Source organism: Sturnira hondurensis, unplaced genomic scaffold (assembly GCF_014824575.4).
Source record: "Sturnira hondurensis isolate 20B ecotype Veracruz unplaced genomic scaffold, ASM1482457v3 Scaffold0005279, whole genome shotgun sequence".
Taxonomy (NCBI): Eukaryota; Metazoa; Chordata; class Mammalia; order Chiroptera; family Phyllostomidae; genus Sturnira; species Sturnira hondurensis.
In genome coordinates this window covers 7,239,951-7,260,166 of record NW_028077910.1, presented here as the reverse complement: position 1 = coordinate 7,260,166, position 20,216 = coordinate 7,239,951, and the positions used below count along the sequence as shown (strand labels likewise).

Here is a 20,216-nt window from a genome sequence, read left to right as displayed (position 1 = left end):
ACTTATTTCCAGATGCTCGTTGTTTCTGTTAAGTTCTGTCTTTAATAAAAGTGAATAGGAAATGGAATTCAATCTCTTTACGCCTGTTACTGTCATTTTTAATGACTACAAGGAACCTATAAATTGCATTCTAGGGACCAAAATGTTTCCCATTAAAAACAGACTTTGAAACTCCTTTCCTTTGTGAGCAAATGGTTACTGGTCTTTAAGCGATAAAATCCCTTCACTGAGGTCCTTTTACAAAGATACAAACCTCCTTTCGGGAAGACTGCTTTCTTCAGCTGTAAATTACGAATTTGATCATTCTGCCTAAAAGTTTTGAGATATTATTAAATTTTACTGTAAATTATTTAATAAATTTAAAAAGTTCCTTAGAGAATGTTTAAAGAAAAACATTTTTCAGGACAATTTTTCTCTCTAGACAACATGTACCATTTTTAGAGAGGTTTATTCTGATAAATTTCACCATAATCTAATTTATTCAAAACTTTTACTCTTCCCAATGGATTTTTTTATCCTCAGTATTCAAGTCATCAACTGAGATGTTTTAAACTTTTTAAGTGAGAAATATTCTAAGTTTATACTTTCCCTTAGTAGAAATTTAAAATTCAGAAGTTTAATAATTCTAAAAGATGGTCTACAGTTAGTTTTTGAAAAGTTGTATTCTTTCCTACCATAAATGTTTTTGCAATTTTAATTATAGAAGATAATTTTACCAAAAAATGTAACATACAAGCATACCCTTGAAACAATAGCTCCTAAAGGCCCAGGACTTCAGAATGCATACGAGCAAAAAGGTTAGCTAGATAAACGATACGTTTAAGAACATACAAGCCAACAGAAGGGATCTATGAAGGATAATCACCTTAAGAGAAAAAACTTTGTGCAGATGACACTGGTTCAAATGCATTCCCTTGGGGAAAAAAAATCAACTCTGTAAAGATAGCAGATGGATTTATTTAAATAGTAATAAAATTAACGAGGGACTTTAATAACCATCACAAATTATCAAGCATGCAACCATACTACAACAAATGGCAATTTTTTTGCCCATACAGCATATTCGTCAGACACCGAGAGATGGAAATTTCAGGCTTTTTAAATTCACAGGCATGTAGCTCTAGTGATATAACATAGGAGAAAAGTTTTTACTTTCAGTTCAGCGAGAAAGTCAAAGAGCTTCCAAGGGCTTACCACTGGTGGATCAACAGGTGCTGGTGGTTGTACTTGTAGGTTTACCGCTACAGTCTGTGGAGGAGGAAGAGTCTGAAATGGCAACTGGACCAAAGCTTCTGCAGCTGGAAGCTCCTCTTCTGACACCAAAGCATTCTGTACCAAAACCTGGCCCTGGGATAGAATTTCAGGCTGCACTTGTAAAGACTGCATAGACTGCAAGGGCAGTGGTGGAATCTGAGCTGGAGGAGATGTCGACATCTGCGGAGGGGTTGCAATTGGGATTGGAGAGGACTGCAGAGTTGAATATTGCTGGTGTGATGCTGGAGACACAATCTGCTGACCTGGGGACACCAAGGCTGACTGCTGAACTGGGCCAATGTGTACGACAGGGGAAGCTGAAAGTGGAAGATGGGATGGAAGATTCAGCGGGGCTGTTGGCTGCACCTGATTAGCAGTGGACTGCTGCAAGTTTGGCCCTGGCTGGAGAGCTGATGACACAAGAGGGTGTGGCTGAATAAGTGCTTGTGGATGAATAATTATAGTAGGAGACTGACTAGGTGAATGAGGTGGAGGAGGAGATACCACCACAGACTGCTGTGCTGACTGTGACTGGCTAGGAGACATTGTTAAGGGAGGGGGATGACTCTGAATTGGTGAACAATGCTGCGACTGGGCATTACTGGGAGCTGGAGGAAGGCCATGGTTTTGGAGTGGTATACAGTGCTGGGATGGGGGCGGATCTTGAGTTGGATTTTGGAGTGTGATTGGCTGAATTTGCTGTTGCTGCTGTTGTAATATCAGCTGATGATGGGAAACCTTGGGAGGTGATGAATGAAGAGGAATCTGCTGATGTTTTATTAGAGGATGAGGCTGAATTGGAGGATATGAAGCTGTGAGAGAAAAAAAATAAGAATTAGTATTTATTTAAAAAATATCATAGAAATTTTAAAATAAATTTAAAGGAGGAAAGTTTTTATATCAGAAGGTCATAATCATCAGAAATCTATCAAAAAGTCTTCCAGACAAGAGTGACTTGGAAATGCAATGGCAAACATCCCTTTCTTGGAAAACTATAAATTTCATTAAATAAGCTGTACTGTGGTAAGTTCCAAAAGAAAATGCCTAAAGCAATTAATTTATAAATCTGAATCTACACTTGATTTATTCTTACTAAATTTTATATGTTCCCAGAATCTCTGTATCTACTTGAATTCCTTCTTTGGGGAAAAGAGGAGTATCACTGAACATGTATAATACAGTATATATAAAGAAAACTTTAAAATCGTAACAATGCAATATTAGAATCCATAAAATAACGGTCTCATCCTTTCTAATTTATGTCTAAATATTTTTCCAACTAATCATCAATATAATTACTTATAAAGCGTCCCAAATAAGTTACTAAATTGAGCCAAGATGACGAGTTGGTATTATTTAACCCACGAGGAGAAAACATTTTTGTATAAAAAGTTAATTCAATTAAGCAAAAGAGATGTGTGTAACTCCTAGAGGATGGTCAAATAATCTCTGTAACTAAGAAATGAAATTTCAGCAGCCCTTCCAAATCTAGGAGAGCACTAGTTTTGCTTTAAGAGAGAATGAGGCAATCAGAAATTCATGTATCTAAATAAAGGTCTTGTTTCACTTCCTTCTCCATTAGAAAAACAAGCAAATAAACAAAAAATCTACAGTAATCTATAAGTACTAGCACTTACAGATTTGTGCCAGCACTTTAATAAGTACTAGCACTTATTAAAACACCTGTTTTCTCCAGAGGAGTCACTCATAACAGGGATAATATATATAAAGAACTAAAAAAATCAAGTATCCCTCCCCCTATCAGTATGCCTCTTTTGCATACTGGTGTTTACATTAACACAGAGGGAGATGCTTGTGAAATCTTCTCTAAGTAAGCATGGAAACCGGGTTCACTATATATAAATGTATAATCGGTACGTTGTATACCTGAAACTAATATAATAGTGTATGTTAACTGTAATTAAAAATAAATTTAAAAAAGAAACAGGATTTACTAGAAGATAAACTGAAAAGATAGCTTAATATTAATATCATGTAGAAATTATACACATTTAAAACAGACTTAAAGACAGGGCAAAAAAATTTTTTAAATCAGAATTTTAGGATAAAGACCATAAACTTGTCTTGCATCTGTTTTTATATTCAACCACATTTGTGACAAAGGCCTTATAAAAACTTTTTTAACACTTGGTTGGTTGCTATTTAAAATTTGGGAGATCTTTTAAGAAAATTTTAACTTCTGATTAACATCTCAAAAAAGAGGTGTTTAGAAAGTTCAACAAACTTTTCTTCATGGAAATTAGGTCTAAAATTTCATCTAACAAAGTAATTTTCACATAACGAGGCTAGCACTTCAGAAAGACTGAAAATGTATGTCAGCACCTTATAAATGTGTTGACCAAGCCTCTACCCAGAGTATTTAGTAAAATCTAGGGTTTCTATAGAGTGCCTTTCCTCCAAGGGGTTCAGGTACTTTCATATGGCCCATTGTACTAAAAAATGTACATAAAGTAGACAGGTATTACTATTTCCTTTCTACAGATAATGAAATTGAGTGCTTGCAAGCATAACAGCAAAGGCCCATTTTAATTCAACTTTTAAATTATAATTAAAATCCAGCATATTCTTTAAGTACAAGGAATACTATTTATATTTACAGGAATAAAAATTCTTTCTGTGCTCTAGAAGTAAGCAATCTTTTTTTTATACTCTTGAGTTGATAATTCAACAGATTAATAGTCTATCCTTTCACCTAGATTAAATTCTTTGATGAGAAATCAAAGTGAGTCTATTACTCCATAAGTCCAACTCACAAGCACATCTTCTACAGAATAATTAGGAGGCTATCTGAAACAACACTTCTGTATGAGGAAAAGCCCTAGTGTTCCTGAATCATATGCTTTTTGTCTGATCTTAATACTTTATTACTGCCAGGATGGCATTATATCTGGAGAATTTACAATTGGCATCATCTTACTTAATGCAGTAGAACTCTAGAATTACTCTAAATAATAGATCACTGTAAATTACTAAATGCATTACCTCATTCAATAGTTACGACAACCCCATGAGGTAGATAGATGAGGTACTACACTAACCCAATATATGAAAGGTGAAGAAACTCTCAGCATTAAGTGACTTGCCTGAAATCACAAGAACCCATAGTCCTAACCGAGTATGTGTTCCTACTATGGACTGAATGTGTCCAACAAAATTTGTATGTTGAAGCCCCAAGCCCTAATAATGTGACTATTTGGTGACAGGGCTTCTAAGGAAGTAATTAAGGTTAAATGAGGTCAGAAAAATGGAACCCTGACCTAAGAGAATTAGTGCCCTTGTAAGAAGAGATCCCCAGGATCTCAATATCCTCCCTCCTAGCCCTCAGGGGAAAGGCCGTGTGAGGACACAGATAGAAGGCAGCTATCTGCAAGCCAGGAAGAGAGCTCTCACCAAAAACTAAACACTGCTAAATCTTGATCTTGGGCTTTCCAGCCTCCAGCCTCTTGTTTAAACTACCCAGTCTATGGTATTTTTTTGTGGCAGTCTGAGCAGGCTAATATAGGCTTTTCATTACATACTGAATTAATTTCTGCCAAAAAAGGCCAAATGTAATTTCAACTCCTTAAATTTAAGGAGTAGTTACATTCATGCAGTCCTAAAATTATTTCAGCCCTTTGAAGGCAACTGCGAGGCTGATGTGGCCCTGAAATGAGTTTCACTGTGGCCAGTGAAAATGAGTTTGACATCTTTGTCTTAGGATGTTCCATTTGATTTTGTTTCTCATCAACAACACTGTAGAATGCTAGAGTCTGGTTACTTCCCATAGCATCTGAATTTTGAATTGCAATATTCCTGGGAGTCTGATGGTTTTAGCCTACAAAATATACTGGCCATCAGAGGAAGACAACTAAAGACTTATCACACTATCAATGCAAGGGGGAAGAATAAGTGTTAACTTAGAACCAGGTACTGGGAGTTCAGGAAGGCTGAAAATCTGAAAGTTGATCTCCTTGCTTGAACTAACCCTGCCCTAGCTTTCTCTGAAGGTAGCATTCTCTCTGGAAGGAAATTAACTTACCCTTTATTATAATCTATCAGAAATATGGGAATCACTAAATATTATCCCAAGCAGTCAGTCATTCCAAGCACAATGGGTCACTGCTGCTTGTCACTGACTCCTATCAACACCGGCTAGAGGCTAGTTTGAGGCTGAGAATACTCTGGACAATTCAGCATAAAAATCCTATTATCAAGCCATATAGAGAGCAGAACCTGGCAAATATTTATAAGAAAGAATTCACATCTATAACTATAATCTAACTATACTATGAATAAATTTATTAATTTATGCATATAACGACTACACTTATCTAAGATTCAGACTTAAGAATTCTAAGCAGTTAATACCCACTTAATGTAAATAGAAAAAACTGTGCTATAAGTTCCAGAATTCAAATGGAAAAAAAATCAACTATTAATCCAACAAATATTCCTGTCCCCCTATTGCAGATAAGTACAATACAGCATAACTTAGTACTGTCAAGATCAAAGGATGAAAAGGGGAATCTGAAAAAAGGATTAAAAGAGTTAATAAATGTAAAGTGCCTGACATACAAGTGCTCCATACTATCCTACCCTCGAAGAGCTTACCATCCAGTAGAAAAGCTAAGATTAGTAAGCATACAAATAACTATAACACAAAAATGCTATACAAGATCAGAGTAATGACAGATTTCTAACTAGGGGAATCAAACAATTCCAACATTTTGAGATTGGGTGATTTAGAGAACATTGGCAATATTAGCACAGAGGAAACATAAAAAGAGAAATAGGCTTAGGTGTAGAAAATGCAGACTTCGGCAGTATAAAATGATTCTTTAAAAAGTAATGCAGAGTTATAAAAGGTTAGAAAGAAGGTGCCTGCCTGATTAATGTTGGATCAAAGGTTTTGTTTTTTATTTTAATGACACATGTGAGGTGTCTAGATACAGACACACTTTCAATAAACAGTAGTTACACTGGTATAAAAACATGTGCATATATGTTAAGATTAGGGGAGACCTAGGTATGCTGGAGAAGCAAAGGAAAAAATCCAGCACGAAGGAGAAAAAAGATACAATAAATATGAAAGGTCAGGAGCCAGTAAAAATGATGTGATCAATGACACAAGCAAATAATGCTAACTTGAAAGAAGAAATCAGGTAATTCCTTATCTTACGAAGAAGTAAAGAAAGCTCAACAATGACAAATTCTGAGATGAAGAGGAGAGGTGGGAAGGACACTCACTCCAGATGGCTCCAACAGTTTCAGCATGAGAACCATGACGCAAGGTTATCTGTGGACAGCAGAAGTGCAGGTGGGATTCAAAGGCTGATGAGAATGAAAATGACTTAGTTGATTCCCTGACACCTTCCTCTTGGAGATGAAATCCGAGACCGAAAAAAGCAACATGGTAAGGTAAATAATTGTGCATAATCCTTATTTTTGGAAAGTGATAAATCCCTCCCACTAATGACAATCTTAAACAACAAAAAAAAACTGCTCTCTAAACGGCTTTTGATTTTGTTCCATTAAAGCATACCAAATGAACTGAAGACAGATCCTGCTTCTAAGCTAAAAGGTCTTACTTCTATAATGAGAGAGCAGCATATAATGAGGATGTTAATTAAATGTCAATTGACAAAATAAATCTATTTTATTATTACAAATTGTTTTAGCTGTTGGGCTCTTTTGATTTCTCTTTTTTCACACTATAATATTGAGATTTTTTTAACTGATGAAATCCACATTTTAAAATCCTTTAAAAGTGTCATTCTTATTCAAGTAATGGACATCTTTTGTTTTGCTCTGCTTGCTAAGAAGATAAAATGCAATTACTTTCAACCAAAGTCTTATCCCACCTGGTGCTATTAACTGGTGAATACTTGATGTCCGGGTGACAGCGGTGCTTCGTGACTCCAGACTTGGGCTTTCTCCTTTCCTATTATTTTCCGGAGAGGGATCTCGTTGGCTGATTTTAGAACTGGTCACTGTTGTTTTGTTATGACAAATTGTCAATGACTGAGTGTGACTAGTGCTTTTTGGTGGACCATTCTGTGAGCTAGATAGCACACCCAACTTCTGGCTGCGTAATGTTAAATTCTGAACCTAAGAACCACACAACAAAAAATACAGATGAAACAGATGGTATTAATTGATGTAGTAATCATCAACTTTATAACAATAATGACAACACATTTCTATTATGCTTTTCATACATGACGTTCCAAGCTCTTGAAGCAACTGATACATCTTGAAAGGGAGTTACTATTCTAAGTAATTGAATCTTAAATATTGACATTTTAAGAAAGAACATTAAAAAGAATCATTAAGAACTAAATGAAAATAGAATACATATATGAACAATGAACTATGAGTAAATTACTCTGCATTTTTAAATTATTACCAGCTTGGAGACAGCCAAAGAGAAGGAGAAAGAGGAAGGTCATTCCAGGTAAAGGGGAAAACTTGAGCAAAGTTGCTGAGGTGGGGGAGCCCAAGGTGTGTAAGGATGAAAGAGCAATTCCTTCAACCTCAGTCTGATTGCTCCATGCCAGGATTATGAAACATTTTAAGGTTACAAGTATCTCATGAATTTACATAATTAAGATAGTGTGGACACAACACTGCTTGTCTTAATAAAGATAAGAAAGATATAACAAAAAAGTTACCAGCTCTACAGATATTATAAGAGAACACTAATCTAGTTAAGAAAACTAATCAAATTACCTATCCCACCATGATAATTATGAAAATCATTTCCCATGAATTTCTTTTTAAAAATAAGTTGGATTTTTGTTGTTGTTCTATGGAACACTCACCTGCTTTTGAGAACCTGACCTCACAAACTGAAAAGATTGTGCATGGCCTTGAAATGGTTTCTGAGTAGCTCCTGTCTATAACTGGCACTATTCTAAACATACTGCCAATTTGGATGGTAGCAAGGAACATCCCAGTTACAGCCACAGGAAGTCTGTAACATTCCCAAACAGCCAGGCAGAACACACCTCTCTAATAGCTGCCTAAGTTTTTGACCATCTGGCATGAATGCACCAAATCCATTTATGCTAGCACTAGCCCTGGGAAGGACACTGAAGTGAAAGAGATTCTAAGCTGACAAAGCAAATGATACACTGCTGCTTTATGAATGGTCTCCAGTTTCACGTGTTCTGTCTCTACAACTGTATCATTACTCGATGCCCAAAGGCTACACTTTCTCTTTCCAGGTGCCAAGTGCAGTGTTCAGCCAAGAGTAGGTGCTAAACAAATGTCTACCTCAGGAAGTGGAGGTTTTCCTCAGTTCTAGTCTAAGCTATTGAAAGAATTTTCTAAGTGGGACCATAAGAAGCATCTTCTCTGATTTTTGTCAAATACTTCATAGCAATATAAGTGGAGTAAAAACTGCTGTATTATTGACATTAATGCAAAAATAAAATATGCTAAAATCCAGCCTTCTCAGCTTGCCACTCAAAGCCCTTCAAAGCCAAGGCCGAAACCACTTCAAGCCCCAAGTTTCCACTACTGCAGCCCACAATACTCATAATTCTAGCCAAACTGTCTTACCCTTTTCCAAGGCTTCCTTCAATAGAACCCTTGCTCAAATGCCATTCTTCCTCAGTGCTCCTTCAAGGCCCAGTAAAAATCCCACTCACTCTCCCAAAGAATCTTTCCCAAAGTCCGGGTTAGAAATAATTTTCCCTCCCCTGTCTAATACTCTTCCCATAGAATATGGATCGTACTAGCCTGTAGCATTGACTAATGTCTAGCTTATTTTATAATTACTCATGTCTGTGTGAAATACTGAACCTCTGGCTGGCAGGCTCTCATCTCTGACACTCATTTTTGTGCTCCCCACAGTTCTGTGCTGCAGACATAACAGAAACTCCCCAAGTCTGAGATATTCTCTTGTATCTGACTCTGAAATACGTATTACCTGGCTATATTTCTGTATTTAGTTCTATTTATGGTTTTCTTGGGCTAACATTAAAACCTGCTCATAGTTTACAAAAAAATCTCAACAAATATCTAGTAGACGCATATTAAAATCTTAAAAACTTGAAAATCTGAAAACTTTACTTCATATGACAAGCACATATATTCAAATATGCTTTTGAATATATATTCAAAAATGTAAATGAAGATTTGACACAATGAATCCTAAAACATGTGGCAGTCCATTTCTATAGAATCATATACTCTTTTAATTTTCCTTCTGCTTTCTGGAATTCTAGAAGAAAATATATGTGTGTGTATATATTCATATATTATTACATAAGTAGATACATTTTAGACTATGGCTATATCATCTTTGGTCACCTTCACTTAAACATTTACAGTGAATTTCAAACATGTAAACTCCACTTCTAAAGTATATTACAAAGTTAATTTAGCTATTAATAGGAAGATTCCATTTTCAGCTTTCCTAGATAGAGCTTCACTTTTGAAGAGAACACACCCTTTCTCAATAAAGACTATTAGGGCACAGTGATATCCAAGCTTCATTTCATCTAAACTTTTCCTGAGATCAAATTACGGAAACTTTCTGACTTTTGAAAAAGTCTAAATTTCACCTGAAGTCTTTAGCTAATTTCACACTTCACAGTGGATAACCCAATACACTTATACCAATTTCTGAATTTGAATTTAAGAAACACTGTGTGAATCGCTGTGCATCGCTTTGCTGTGTGGGAGGAAAGTAGGAGTTAGAGACACACTGCTGGCAGTGGAGCTGAGTTTCCAGGTTTTAAATCCCAAGGGCTGTTTTCTTCTCCGTTCTCACAGCGTTCCCCAGATAGCCACAGTAAGTAAGATTGCCTCCTTTTCCATAAATACACTCTTAGTCCTATCACAGCTTTCTGAAAATGAGATTTTTTTCCTAAATTAAAAAATTTTTTACATGGTATAGAAAAGGGATGGAGCATTTTAAATAGTTTATAAGGGTAAAATATTCTAAATTTCTCGTTTTTTCACAGTGTGCTATAAATAAATTTTAATACTAAAAAATTAACTCTTATACTGACTTCTATCACTCAAAGAGTATTAAACTTGAAATTTGCCTGGCTGGTGTAGCTCAGTGGATTGAGCGCGGGCCTGCGAATCAGAGGATCGCAGTTTAATTCCCAGTCAGGGCACATGCCTGGGTTGCAGGCCAGTTCCCTGCAGGCCAACTCCCAGCAGGGGACGCACGAAAGGCAACCATACATTGATGTTTCTCTCCCTCTCTCCTTCCCTTCCCCTGTAAAGATAAATAAATAAAATCTTTAAAAAAAAACCTTGAAATTTGGTATTTCTCAATTACACACTAATTATTTTAAACACTAAAAATATAAGCTTTACAATTAACGAAGTAGAGCATAAATTTTTCAAAACCAACAGCCCTAAACCTGAGGAAAGTTACCACTGGTATATTCAAAGTATTAGCATCACTTCCCACCGTCAGCTTCATAAACTGCGTTTCAAAAGCATAGCAGAGAAAACCATTCGTAGAGAAATTCCTATGGGTTCCTGAAAACCTTGAATTAAGGTTAATCCTAAATTAATCCTTGAATTACGTCATATTACCACTGAACCACGTGCCCATATCACATCAAACTGAAGCCGTTTTTACAAACTACTTTACTGTACTCATTTACACTATTAAAGGCACTGTAAGATATTGTCTCCGTAAAAACCCAAAAGACAAATTGTGCTCCAAAGAGCATATTCGCTGTATTTTCCTAACTCGTTTACTTTACCCTGGAAACTGTAAACCCTTTAAATGACTGTATTTCTCTCTTCACTCTTAGTTCCTTCAAAGCTAAGAACCAAATTTGAGACTAGTCTTTAGACAATATATAGGGTCCAGCACAAACATTGCCCTTTTCTATTACAAAATCTTTTATTATACAATCGTAAGCATGTAATTCTGTAATCCATCACACATAAACATGATATCACACTCAAGCACCCCATATGACATTTTAGGTGAAATGTTCAAATTGCTGTCCATCTCGTGAAAGACATGCATGTATGTACCCTAACCGGCCGCACACAAGCAGGTGTTACTTCTGTCGGACCCCGTATAACAAAAACAGGAATTAGTGGCATCAGATACTAAGTATGCTAGGCAGTATGCTACGTACTTTATAATCATTGTCTCCTTTATTCCTTATGACAACTCTGAGCTATCACTTCCAGTTTACAGTGAAAAAACTGAGGTTTAACAAAGGTGATAATAAAAGCTAATATTTAATGAGTGCTAACTATGTATCAGACATTGTTCTGTTTTTCACTTATTTAATCCTCACTACAACTCTATGAAATCAACATAATTATTTTATAAATATTTATTTTATTTTATATTGTTGAAACAGAGGCAAGAGATTAAGGATATTGAATGACAAAGTGGAAGGATATGTATTTGAACCCAGAGAGTCTGGATTCAGACTCCAAACTCATGAACACTCTGCTATACTACGACCTTGTGCAAAATCAATCAACTGGCAAATGACAAAGCTGGCAACTGTTGCTTAAATCAGAATGTGGACCCAAGTCTTTCTATCCCCCCTTGCAAAAAAAGTACTAATGAGTGCCTATAATGTTCTAGACACTAAACATACATATTACTCAGTCTTCAACTCACCTGGCAAGTATGTACGACTATTAGAGATTTTTGGTAACTTGTCTAAATCCATAAAACTAATAAATAATGGAAGCAGGAGTTGAACTGAAGTCCATGCAGGACTTCAAGCACATAATCTGAATAGCAATCTCACTCCTAGCTCCATGCCACTTTCCTTTATTTGTGCTTTTTTCCTACATACTTTCAGTTTATTTTATCTTGTTTTATTGTATGCATCTTGTAAACCAATTAAAATTTTTATAATAAAATAAAAATTAAAACTGAAACATTCTGCAAGTTGATAATGATCTAGCTCTATTAGGTTAAAAAAAAACAACAGGAAAATCATTACTTCAACCAATCCATTTCACAAAGAGACATTATAAAAGTTTAGAGCTGAAAAAACCTTAAAGTTAACAAAGACAAAGGTCTCATTTTGTAAATATGAAAACTAAAGTTCAACAAAGCTCAGGAATTATGCAGGGTCACAGAGCACATGAGGAAAAACTTAACTTTAATTGATCAACATATTTATATGCTAATATACTAAAATAAGCCTTTATTATTAAATAAAATATGTGAAGAGGGTCAAATATTATTATCATCTAATTTTTTGCTTTTTACCAGAAGAGTAAGACTATTAAATTAAAAATAAGAAGCCAAGGATGATCCTACAATATACCAATTTCTATGGGAAAATACCTAAATGATTTCATACAAAAAGTAGTCAAACAATTAAGTAGAATATTTTACTTAAAAAGTTTACTAATTTATTTTTACCAACTTTACTGAGGTGTAACTTACATAGAGTAAAATGAATGAATCAGTTCAATGAGTCCTGACATCTGTATACAACACGTTACCACCACTCCAATCAGGTACAGAACATCACCGTCACCCAGAAAGCTCACTCTTGCCCCTTCCCTGTCACTCTGCTCCACCTCCTGCCCCAGGAACCACCAATCTGATTTTCTTCACTATAGACAAGTTTTACCTGTTCTGGACTTTCACATAAATGGAATCAGAGTATGTACTCTCTGGTGTCTGGCTTCTTTTGCTAATTACAATGCTCCTGAGATGCATCAGTAGCTTTTTTTTCTGAATAATATCCCACAATTTATCCATTCACCAGTTAAAGAACATTGGTTGTTTCCAGTTTGAGGCTATTCTGAATAAACTTGCTATAAATATGCGTTTACATCTCTTTACATGGATACATATTTTCAGATCTCCCACAGTAAACATCTACAAGTGGATCTGCTTGCTGGGTTACAGGTTAAACATATGTTTAACTTTGTAAGGAACCGACAAGCTGTTTTCCAAAGGGTTGTACCAATTTCACTCTCACCAGCAATGTATGAGAATATGGCTGCTCCCCATTCTCGCCAGTCTCCCTCAATTCAGCCATTCTAGTGGGTGTGTAGTGACATCCACTGCGGTTTGATCTGCATTTCTATCATGATTAATGGTGTTGAGCATTTTTTCATGTGCTTGTCAGCCTTTTGCGTATCTTCTTTTATGAAGTGTTCACATATTTTTCCCATGATACTATTATTGAAGTGTAAGCATACTTTGCATATTCTGAGTAAAAGTCCTTTGTCGAATATTCATATTGTGAACACTTTCCCTTAGTCTGCGGCTTGCCTCTTCATTTTTCTAACAATGTCTTTTGAAGAACAGTTTTCAATTTTGATGAAGTCCAACTTAGTTTCTTTTATAATTAGTGCTTTTTGTGACCTAAAAAAAGTTTTGTCTCTTCTAACGTTGTGAGGATATTACCTATGTTTTCTGTGCGTTTTATAGTTTTAGATGTTAACTTTGAGTCAAAATTCTATTTTATTTTTGTGAATGGTGTAAGGAGAAAGTTACAGTTCACTTTTTCATAATACCAAAAAAAGTAATATTCTATTCAATTTTTTAAATTTAAAATTCACCCAATTTAATTTATTTTTAATCTTAAAACCCATCTTGATTTAGTTACTGCACAACTGCTTGCAAAGGGATCTACACAAAAGAATACATCTCACAGATAAGAAATAAAACTGCTTTACAATAAAACTAGACACACTGTCATAGCAAAAACTCACTAATGTCAAATAATCTAAATATCCATGTTTAATGGTATTATAATTTCTGTAGAAGAAAACTTTCTTGAAGTTCTTATCACACATTTTATCAAATTTCAATCTGAAATGCATGACAAAGAGCAACGAAACCACCCCAAGTGCATATTTATCTTCAACCTGAGGGTCCGGACCTCATTCCACATTACGAAGCGAGACAAGCTCACCTGAGTAGCTGCAGACTGACAGGAAGATGACGACGACGAGACAACGGGAATGTCAGACTGTACAGCAGCCACAGTGGTAGCGGGTGTGAAAATCAGCTGTACAGACAGAGAAACCAAAAAAATATACCCTAAGACAGAAGAACATGTCTCACACACAATGTATAGCAGGCAAGGGAGACCGAACTTGGTGACAGAAAGACAATGCAGTTTAGGACTGCCTCCTAAGCAAAAGGGTTTTACATGACACAGAGAAATTTCTGGTAATAGAGAACTTAAAAAAATCATAAACATTTTTGAAACAGTGCATGATTCTGATGAGTAGAAAAATAAATCAGTGCACAAAAAAAGAATATGTATTTAGGTAATGAAATCCTCATACCAAATTTTGCTCCAAATAAGCTATTACACTTAAGTTTTTCCCAATTCAAAACTATCGAGGCAGGATTCCTAAAATGTAAGTTACAAGAGACAATCACAGTCCCTACTCCCGAATACAAATTAAAGTGAAAAACATGAAAAGAAACCCTCAAGCGCCTTTCCATTTTCCTTCACTACAGAAGGTAACCATGCAATATACTACACTATTTCTTTCACTCAGCTACATGGGATCTACAGAGCAAACCTAGGTTGCTCTTGATTTTAAAACCATGTGCAAAGAAAAGTTCATTCTAAATGTAAATGCCAAAATGCGTCAAAATTCAACAACAAAACAGTCTGCAAAAAAAGGTTCACATCAAAAATTAATAATAATAAAGGAAGGAAAGATATTTGCTATTAACCACCATCTCTTTTCAACTGCTTTTCTTAACATTGAAACAAAATGCCATTAATTTAAAAAGGTAATACAATCCACTCATAAATTATCCAATTCAACTTAGTAAATCGTGACAGTTCTTTCCAAGAATGTATAAATAGTCTATTTCAAAATTGCATTGAGTTATTTAGTTCCTCAAAACCATTCCTGGTTAAATTAAAATTACTGATTAAGGGGATCTTTTAAACTTCAGTCCTTTATAGTATATTAAATTTAAGTAAGTTACACACAAAGTATAACTTTCATGACAAGCTAATTTCCAGTACAAACAGCTGAAAGCACTAAACCTAAAGAGAAGATACTCTATTCAGCTTGAACCATATGAAACTTCTAAGCAGTCAAAAACAGTCAAATTAGAACCATTTCAAGTGAGCCAACCTAATTTTGAAGCATGTTATTTATTACATATGAGCTCATGGTGGGGAAAAAACAAATATAGCAATGTCTACTGAATAATCTGTAAATAAAAAAGTGGGTCATGTCATTGCTTCCTGTTAGAAATATAATGCGAAATTTTCTTTGCAATTTAGTGGAGACCCAGGGATCCAGATATATATTCAATTCTTTGAACAAAGAAAGAAAGTAAATAAATACATGATAGGGCCACATTTTTTGTCTAGCTCCCTATAATGACATCAAATAAAGGAAGTGTCAATCAATTTCTACATTCCTTAAAGAAACTCAACAGTTAAATTAGGAAGTCAGTGGGTACTCAAATACAGAATAGCCAAATTAACATTCCTATATTAATGAAAGGTCAAAGTGAGCTTAAGTACACAAATCACTTTGCAAAATTTGAGATGAGAATAACCAAAGCTAAGAATCATCTGGTAAGTTAGCAGAAACTCCAACCCAGATTTCAGAAGATGTCAAAATATAAATTCTAACTAAGAGTTAACAACCAAGTTTTTAACATTTCTAACTATTTCATCAAATCTAAGATGTCAAAGATACAGTTATTTTACGTATCACTATAAGTACCAATTATAACTGTAAGATGCCATCAGTTATAAAATGCATCTCAGTTTCAGACGTTAAAATGTGAAAAACGATCTGAAATCACTGAAATTTGATATTAAAAAATAACCACACCTATGACTGATTTGAAAATAATAAAAAATAATTATCCCTATATTACACATCTGTCAGCTTGCCAATGTTGCTGATTATTTTTTGATACACCAAGAAGGCCTACCAATTAAAAGAATTTTTCATGATATAAATGTACAAGAGCAAAGCACATGCACATAAAAAATGTGTTAAACATCTCTTAAATATTCAAATGTCTCTTACTGCATCAAATCAAGAAACATTTTGATCTCTCTCAAGTCCTTAATCACTAAAGAAATTTGGTACCTCACATCTTACCATTTGAGCTCGGAGATACATTTGAGCTTGGCTTGCAGTTAGGGTAGGGGAGGTACTCCCTAGCAACATAGTCTGTTGGGTAATACTGCCGCTGGTAGAACTGGAAGCCTGGGAACGGCTTATTAACTGTGCAGGTGTAGGAGAAGTGGAGAGGTTGATCTAAGGAAGAAAACATATTAGGTCATAGGCTTCCATGTCACTGACTTTCACCAAGCTGCAGTTAGGCAAATAATAGTATATACAGTGGCTAAGGAACCTAGAAGACTTCAACTTTGACAGATGCCCCTCACTTCTTTGGGCAATTATTTGTATATATGCAAACAATAGCCTTTACTGGTTAGTAATCAGAACAATTTTGAAGGATATCCTCATTGTGTTTCAATAAGATTCCAGTATCTTAAAATACCATTTTCACTACCTCCCAAAAAGTAGGGCTAATGTTCCATTATTTTAATACTCCACATAATAATTTAAAACATTCAGATCAACAGTTCACACTATTTTGTCAGATTCTGTCACATTCTGGGGGATTTTTAAAGTGAACAAAATGAAAGCACAGGTAATCCATTCATATATACAAAAACATACATGTAACATATAATTAGTATAACATTCTTCCACCAAAACTCTCAAAGAGAAGAAGAAACTACAATTGCTACTTGTCAAGCAAATGGAAAAATCCTGAACACTGGTTACAAAATTAAATTATAAACACTATTTTAAAGTTTAAAACTACTGTTAAAGAATAAGCTAATGCACAGTTTATTTCTAGGAAACATAAGAAACTAGCATCTATGCAGGCAAACCAGGTGGGGTAAGTGGGAAACAGGGCAAAGGGAGGAAGACCTGTATTATACCCTTTTTAATCTTCTAATTTCATAACACATTCATGTATTACCCATTTTAAAGACAAATAATATTTTTATGAGAGTTTTATAATCTGACCTCAAATCCTTTTTGTGGACAAAGCAGAGAATAATATTAATAAAAAAGAAATAATAAAATTACTTATTAGACTTTTGAGTCAAGCACCAAGGCAGACTGGACTCATACATCCACATGCCCAAATATACTCACTGAAATGCTAAATCAACATGAAAAATTGGCATAAATGAATTTTTAAAAGTGAAGGGGAGAAGAAAATTTCTAGGTGCCAGAAAAGAAGAAACTCAAAGATGTAAAGTTCTAGCTGACACCAAGGTGTCATCCAGTAGGAGATACTGGCCTACAGATATAAAACACCTGATTTTGAGCCTATTTCAGGGAGACCTGGAAGTAAACAAACAAAAAATCCTATTTGGAGCCAAGATCCTCAAAAGCGCTGCTTAATATGTGAAAAGGAGGCTGGAGAAGCTCCACCAATACGCCCTGAGAAACAGCAAGGCAGCCAGTCATGCCCAGCTGGGGGAGAGAGGCTCCTGTGAAAACCCAAACTCCAGGCTTGCACTATGTTGGGGTACAGAATACAAATTTATACTACTTGTACAGTTCCATAATCCATCCCAAGCATTAGCATTTGCACTGGCCCAGAACATTTGTTAAACTGAACAAGTGAATGGAGGAAGCTGAGTGAAGGTTACAAAGGAGGACTTCTCTGTATTATTTTTGTAACCTCCTATGAATGTATAATTATTTTAAAATAAAAAGTTTTAAAAAACTGTACAGAGGGTATATAGGAGTTGGTTAATTAATTCTCTAATTTTAGCCATATTTTTAAGTATTTCTTAGTTTTAATAAAATACTTAAACCTATAATTTAGTACATAAACACAACATAATATACAAAATTAAGTCTGCAATCTAGCTTTTCCTCCTTAGCACGCTAATCCCCACTAGCAATAATCAGTGCCCTCTGACAAACTCAGTGAGTCCTTCTCAGACCATTCATCTCAACCTTCTTTCTGACCTATCTCCAAAATGTTCCTGTTTTGTCCTTAACACTTTTCTTCTTAAAATCCTAAATTATCACACCTATTCCTGTAGTTTCAAAGAGTTCAATCATGATTACTCTCTATCCTCAATGACAAATTCTTATTCTGAGGTCCGGATCCAAATACCTTGTGAACACATCTTACTTTTGAGTTGTCTCTTACCAACTCAAAATCAACATGTTCCAACACCAAACTGACTATTAGTTCTTCTAAAACCAGCTTCTTCTCAAAATGACTACTGTCATCTTTTAAAATCCCACAAAAATAGATTATCTGGGAGTCATCCTGATTCCTCCTTTAACACAGGTACTATATCTTATTGATTCTATACCTCTGTTCTCTTTCATTTTGATTTTTAATCACTTATTTTGAGAGTATGGGGCCATGGTTCTTGACCTAGATTTCTTTAAGCAGATGCAAACTGATCCTCTTACCTGGAACCTGGCCTCCTCCTCCTTGCCAGATAATATTTCTCTGATTTTATTAATATTAATTAACCATTTAAAAACCTTCTGGATAACATTCAACCTCCTCTGACTCTCTAGCGTCATGTCCTCCCACTCCTGTACAATACCCTTCACATAAATCATGTGAAGCTATTTGCAGTATCACAATCCTCGGGCCTCTATGGATAATAGAGGGGCCTCTATGGATAATAGAGGGGCCTCTATGGATAATAGAGGCCTCTATGGATAACTGGGCCAATCATCTCCCTACCCCCAAGCCCCACTCTCTCTACACCTATGTAGTGAACAATTCCCTCTCAAAAATCTTCAGCTCTAATAACTTTTTTAGGTACCCCTACATCCAATAATAAAACTATTTACCCTCCTTTTTGTCTATTATCTTCCATATACTCTACCCTTCTAAATAATAATTGATTTCTTTAAGGGTAGGGAACATGTGTTATTCATCTTCATTATTCAGTATCTGTAAAAGAGTCTTCGTTCAACATTTTATTAAATTAATAAATGCCATGTCATTTTACGTCATACTTCAGAGTTTTAATGTAATATGTAAGCCCATCACAAAAAACAAGAGTGTGTATGTATGTGTGTGTCTGCGTGTGAGTGAGGGAAAGAAACAATTCTGGTATAGCGCCCTAACAAAGCAGAGTAAAAATGCAGTGTGGTGATATTAGTTCAACTTTATTTTTGATGTGCTATATAATAAACTATTGCCCTGACTGGTGTAGCTCAGTGGGTTGGGCATCGTGCCACAGACCAAAAGGCTGCCAGTTTGATTCCTGGCCAGGGCATGTGCCGGGGTTGCGGGCCAGGTCCCAGATGGAGGGGTATGAGAGGCAACTGACTGGTGTTTCGCACATCAATGTTTCTCTCACACATCAATGTTTCTGTCCTTTTCTTTCTGTCTCCCTTCCCCTTTCTCTAAAAATAAATAAACAGCGTCTTTAAAAAAATTATTAATAAAACCCCCCAAACATAATCTTTTTGTGCATCTACAAAGAGGCATTTTGGATAAAACCTTGCTCCAAAGAAAAATTGCTTAGCAGTGTAAAACTGAACCCAGGTTTTCTGACACATATTTTGGCATTCAAGGAGCTTTCTGGTACCCTGAAAGCTCGTTAATTCTGGTCATTCTGCAGTAGTAATAATGCCTTGGCACTTTTTTCAGTCAGTGATGTGGGGGAGGGTGGAAAGGGGGGAAGGTGGAAAGGGGGGAGAGAGAGGCTAACTGACTCTAGAAAGCACAGACCACACACTCTTTAAACAAAAACATAATAAAAGTCTTTTTAAATGCCCAAGGGTACTCTTTAAGGTACGAAGTACAGACAGAATGCTTTTCTTTTTCTTAAAAAAGAAAAAAAGGAAGTAAGAAAACCAAATAGTTACTTCCTAACCACCTGCACTGTATTCTACATTGCCTAAGTTGTGAGATCCAAGAACAAATATCATATTTATTTTTAAGTTCCATACAGCAAATAACATGTTAGGCAGTG

At 35.4% G+C, this 20,216-nt stretch overlaps 1 protein-coding gene across 13 annotated transcripts in view; it reads right to left on the bottom strand.

The window, feature by feature from the left end:
• PHC3 (polyhomeotic homolog 3) overlaps positions 1 to 20,216 on the bottom strand; it is a 74,281-nt gene that overhangs the window by 35,028 nt on the left and 19,037 nt on the right. For 8 of the 13 annotated variants that reach the window (XR_005066560.1, XM_037046542.1, XM_037046552.1 and 5 more), the window contains 6 exons: positions 16,327 to 16,485; positions 14,145 to 14,240; positions 7,116 to 7,362; positions 6,502 to 6,630; positions 1,195 to 2,066; positions 866 to 913 (listed from right to left, as the gene is read on the bottom strand). Coding sequence is in view for 12 of the 13 variants with exons in the window: in XM_037046542.1 (XP_036902437.1) it covers positions 866 to 913; positions 1,195 to 2,066; positions 6,502 to 6,630; positions 7,116 to 7,362; positions 14,145 to 14,240; positions 16,327 to 16,485 (1,551 nt within the window). In the remaining variant the exon portion in view is untranslated. The remainder of the gene's footprint in view (positions 1 to 865; positions 914 to 1,194; positions 2,067 to 6,501; positions 6,631 to 7,115; positions 7,363 to 14,144; positions 14,241 to 16,326; positions 16,486 to 20,216) is intronic. The other 5 variants (XM_037046546.1, XM_037046547.1, XM_037046549.1 and 2 more) reach the window with 5 other exon arrangements.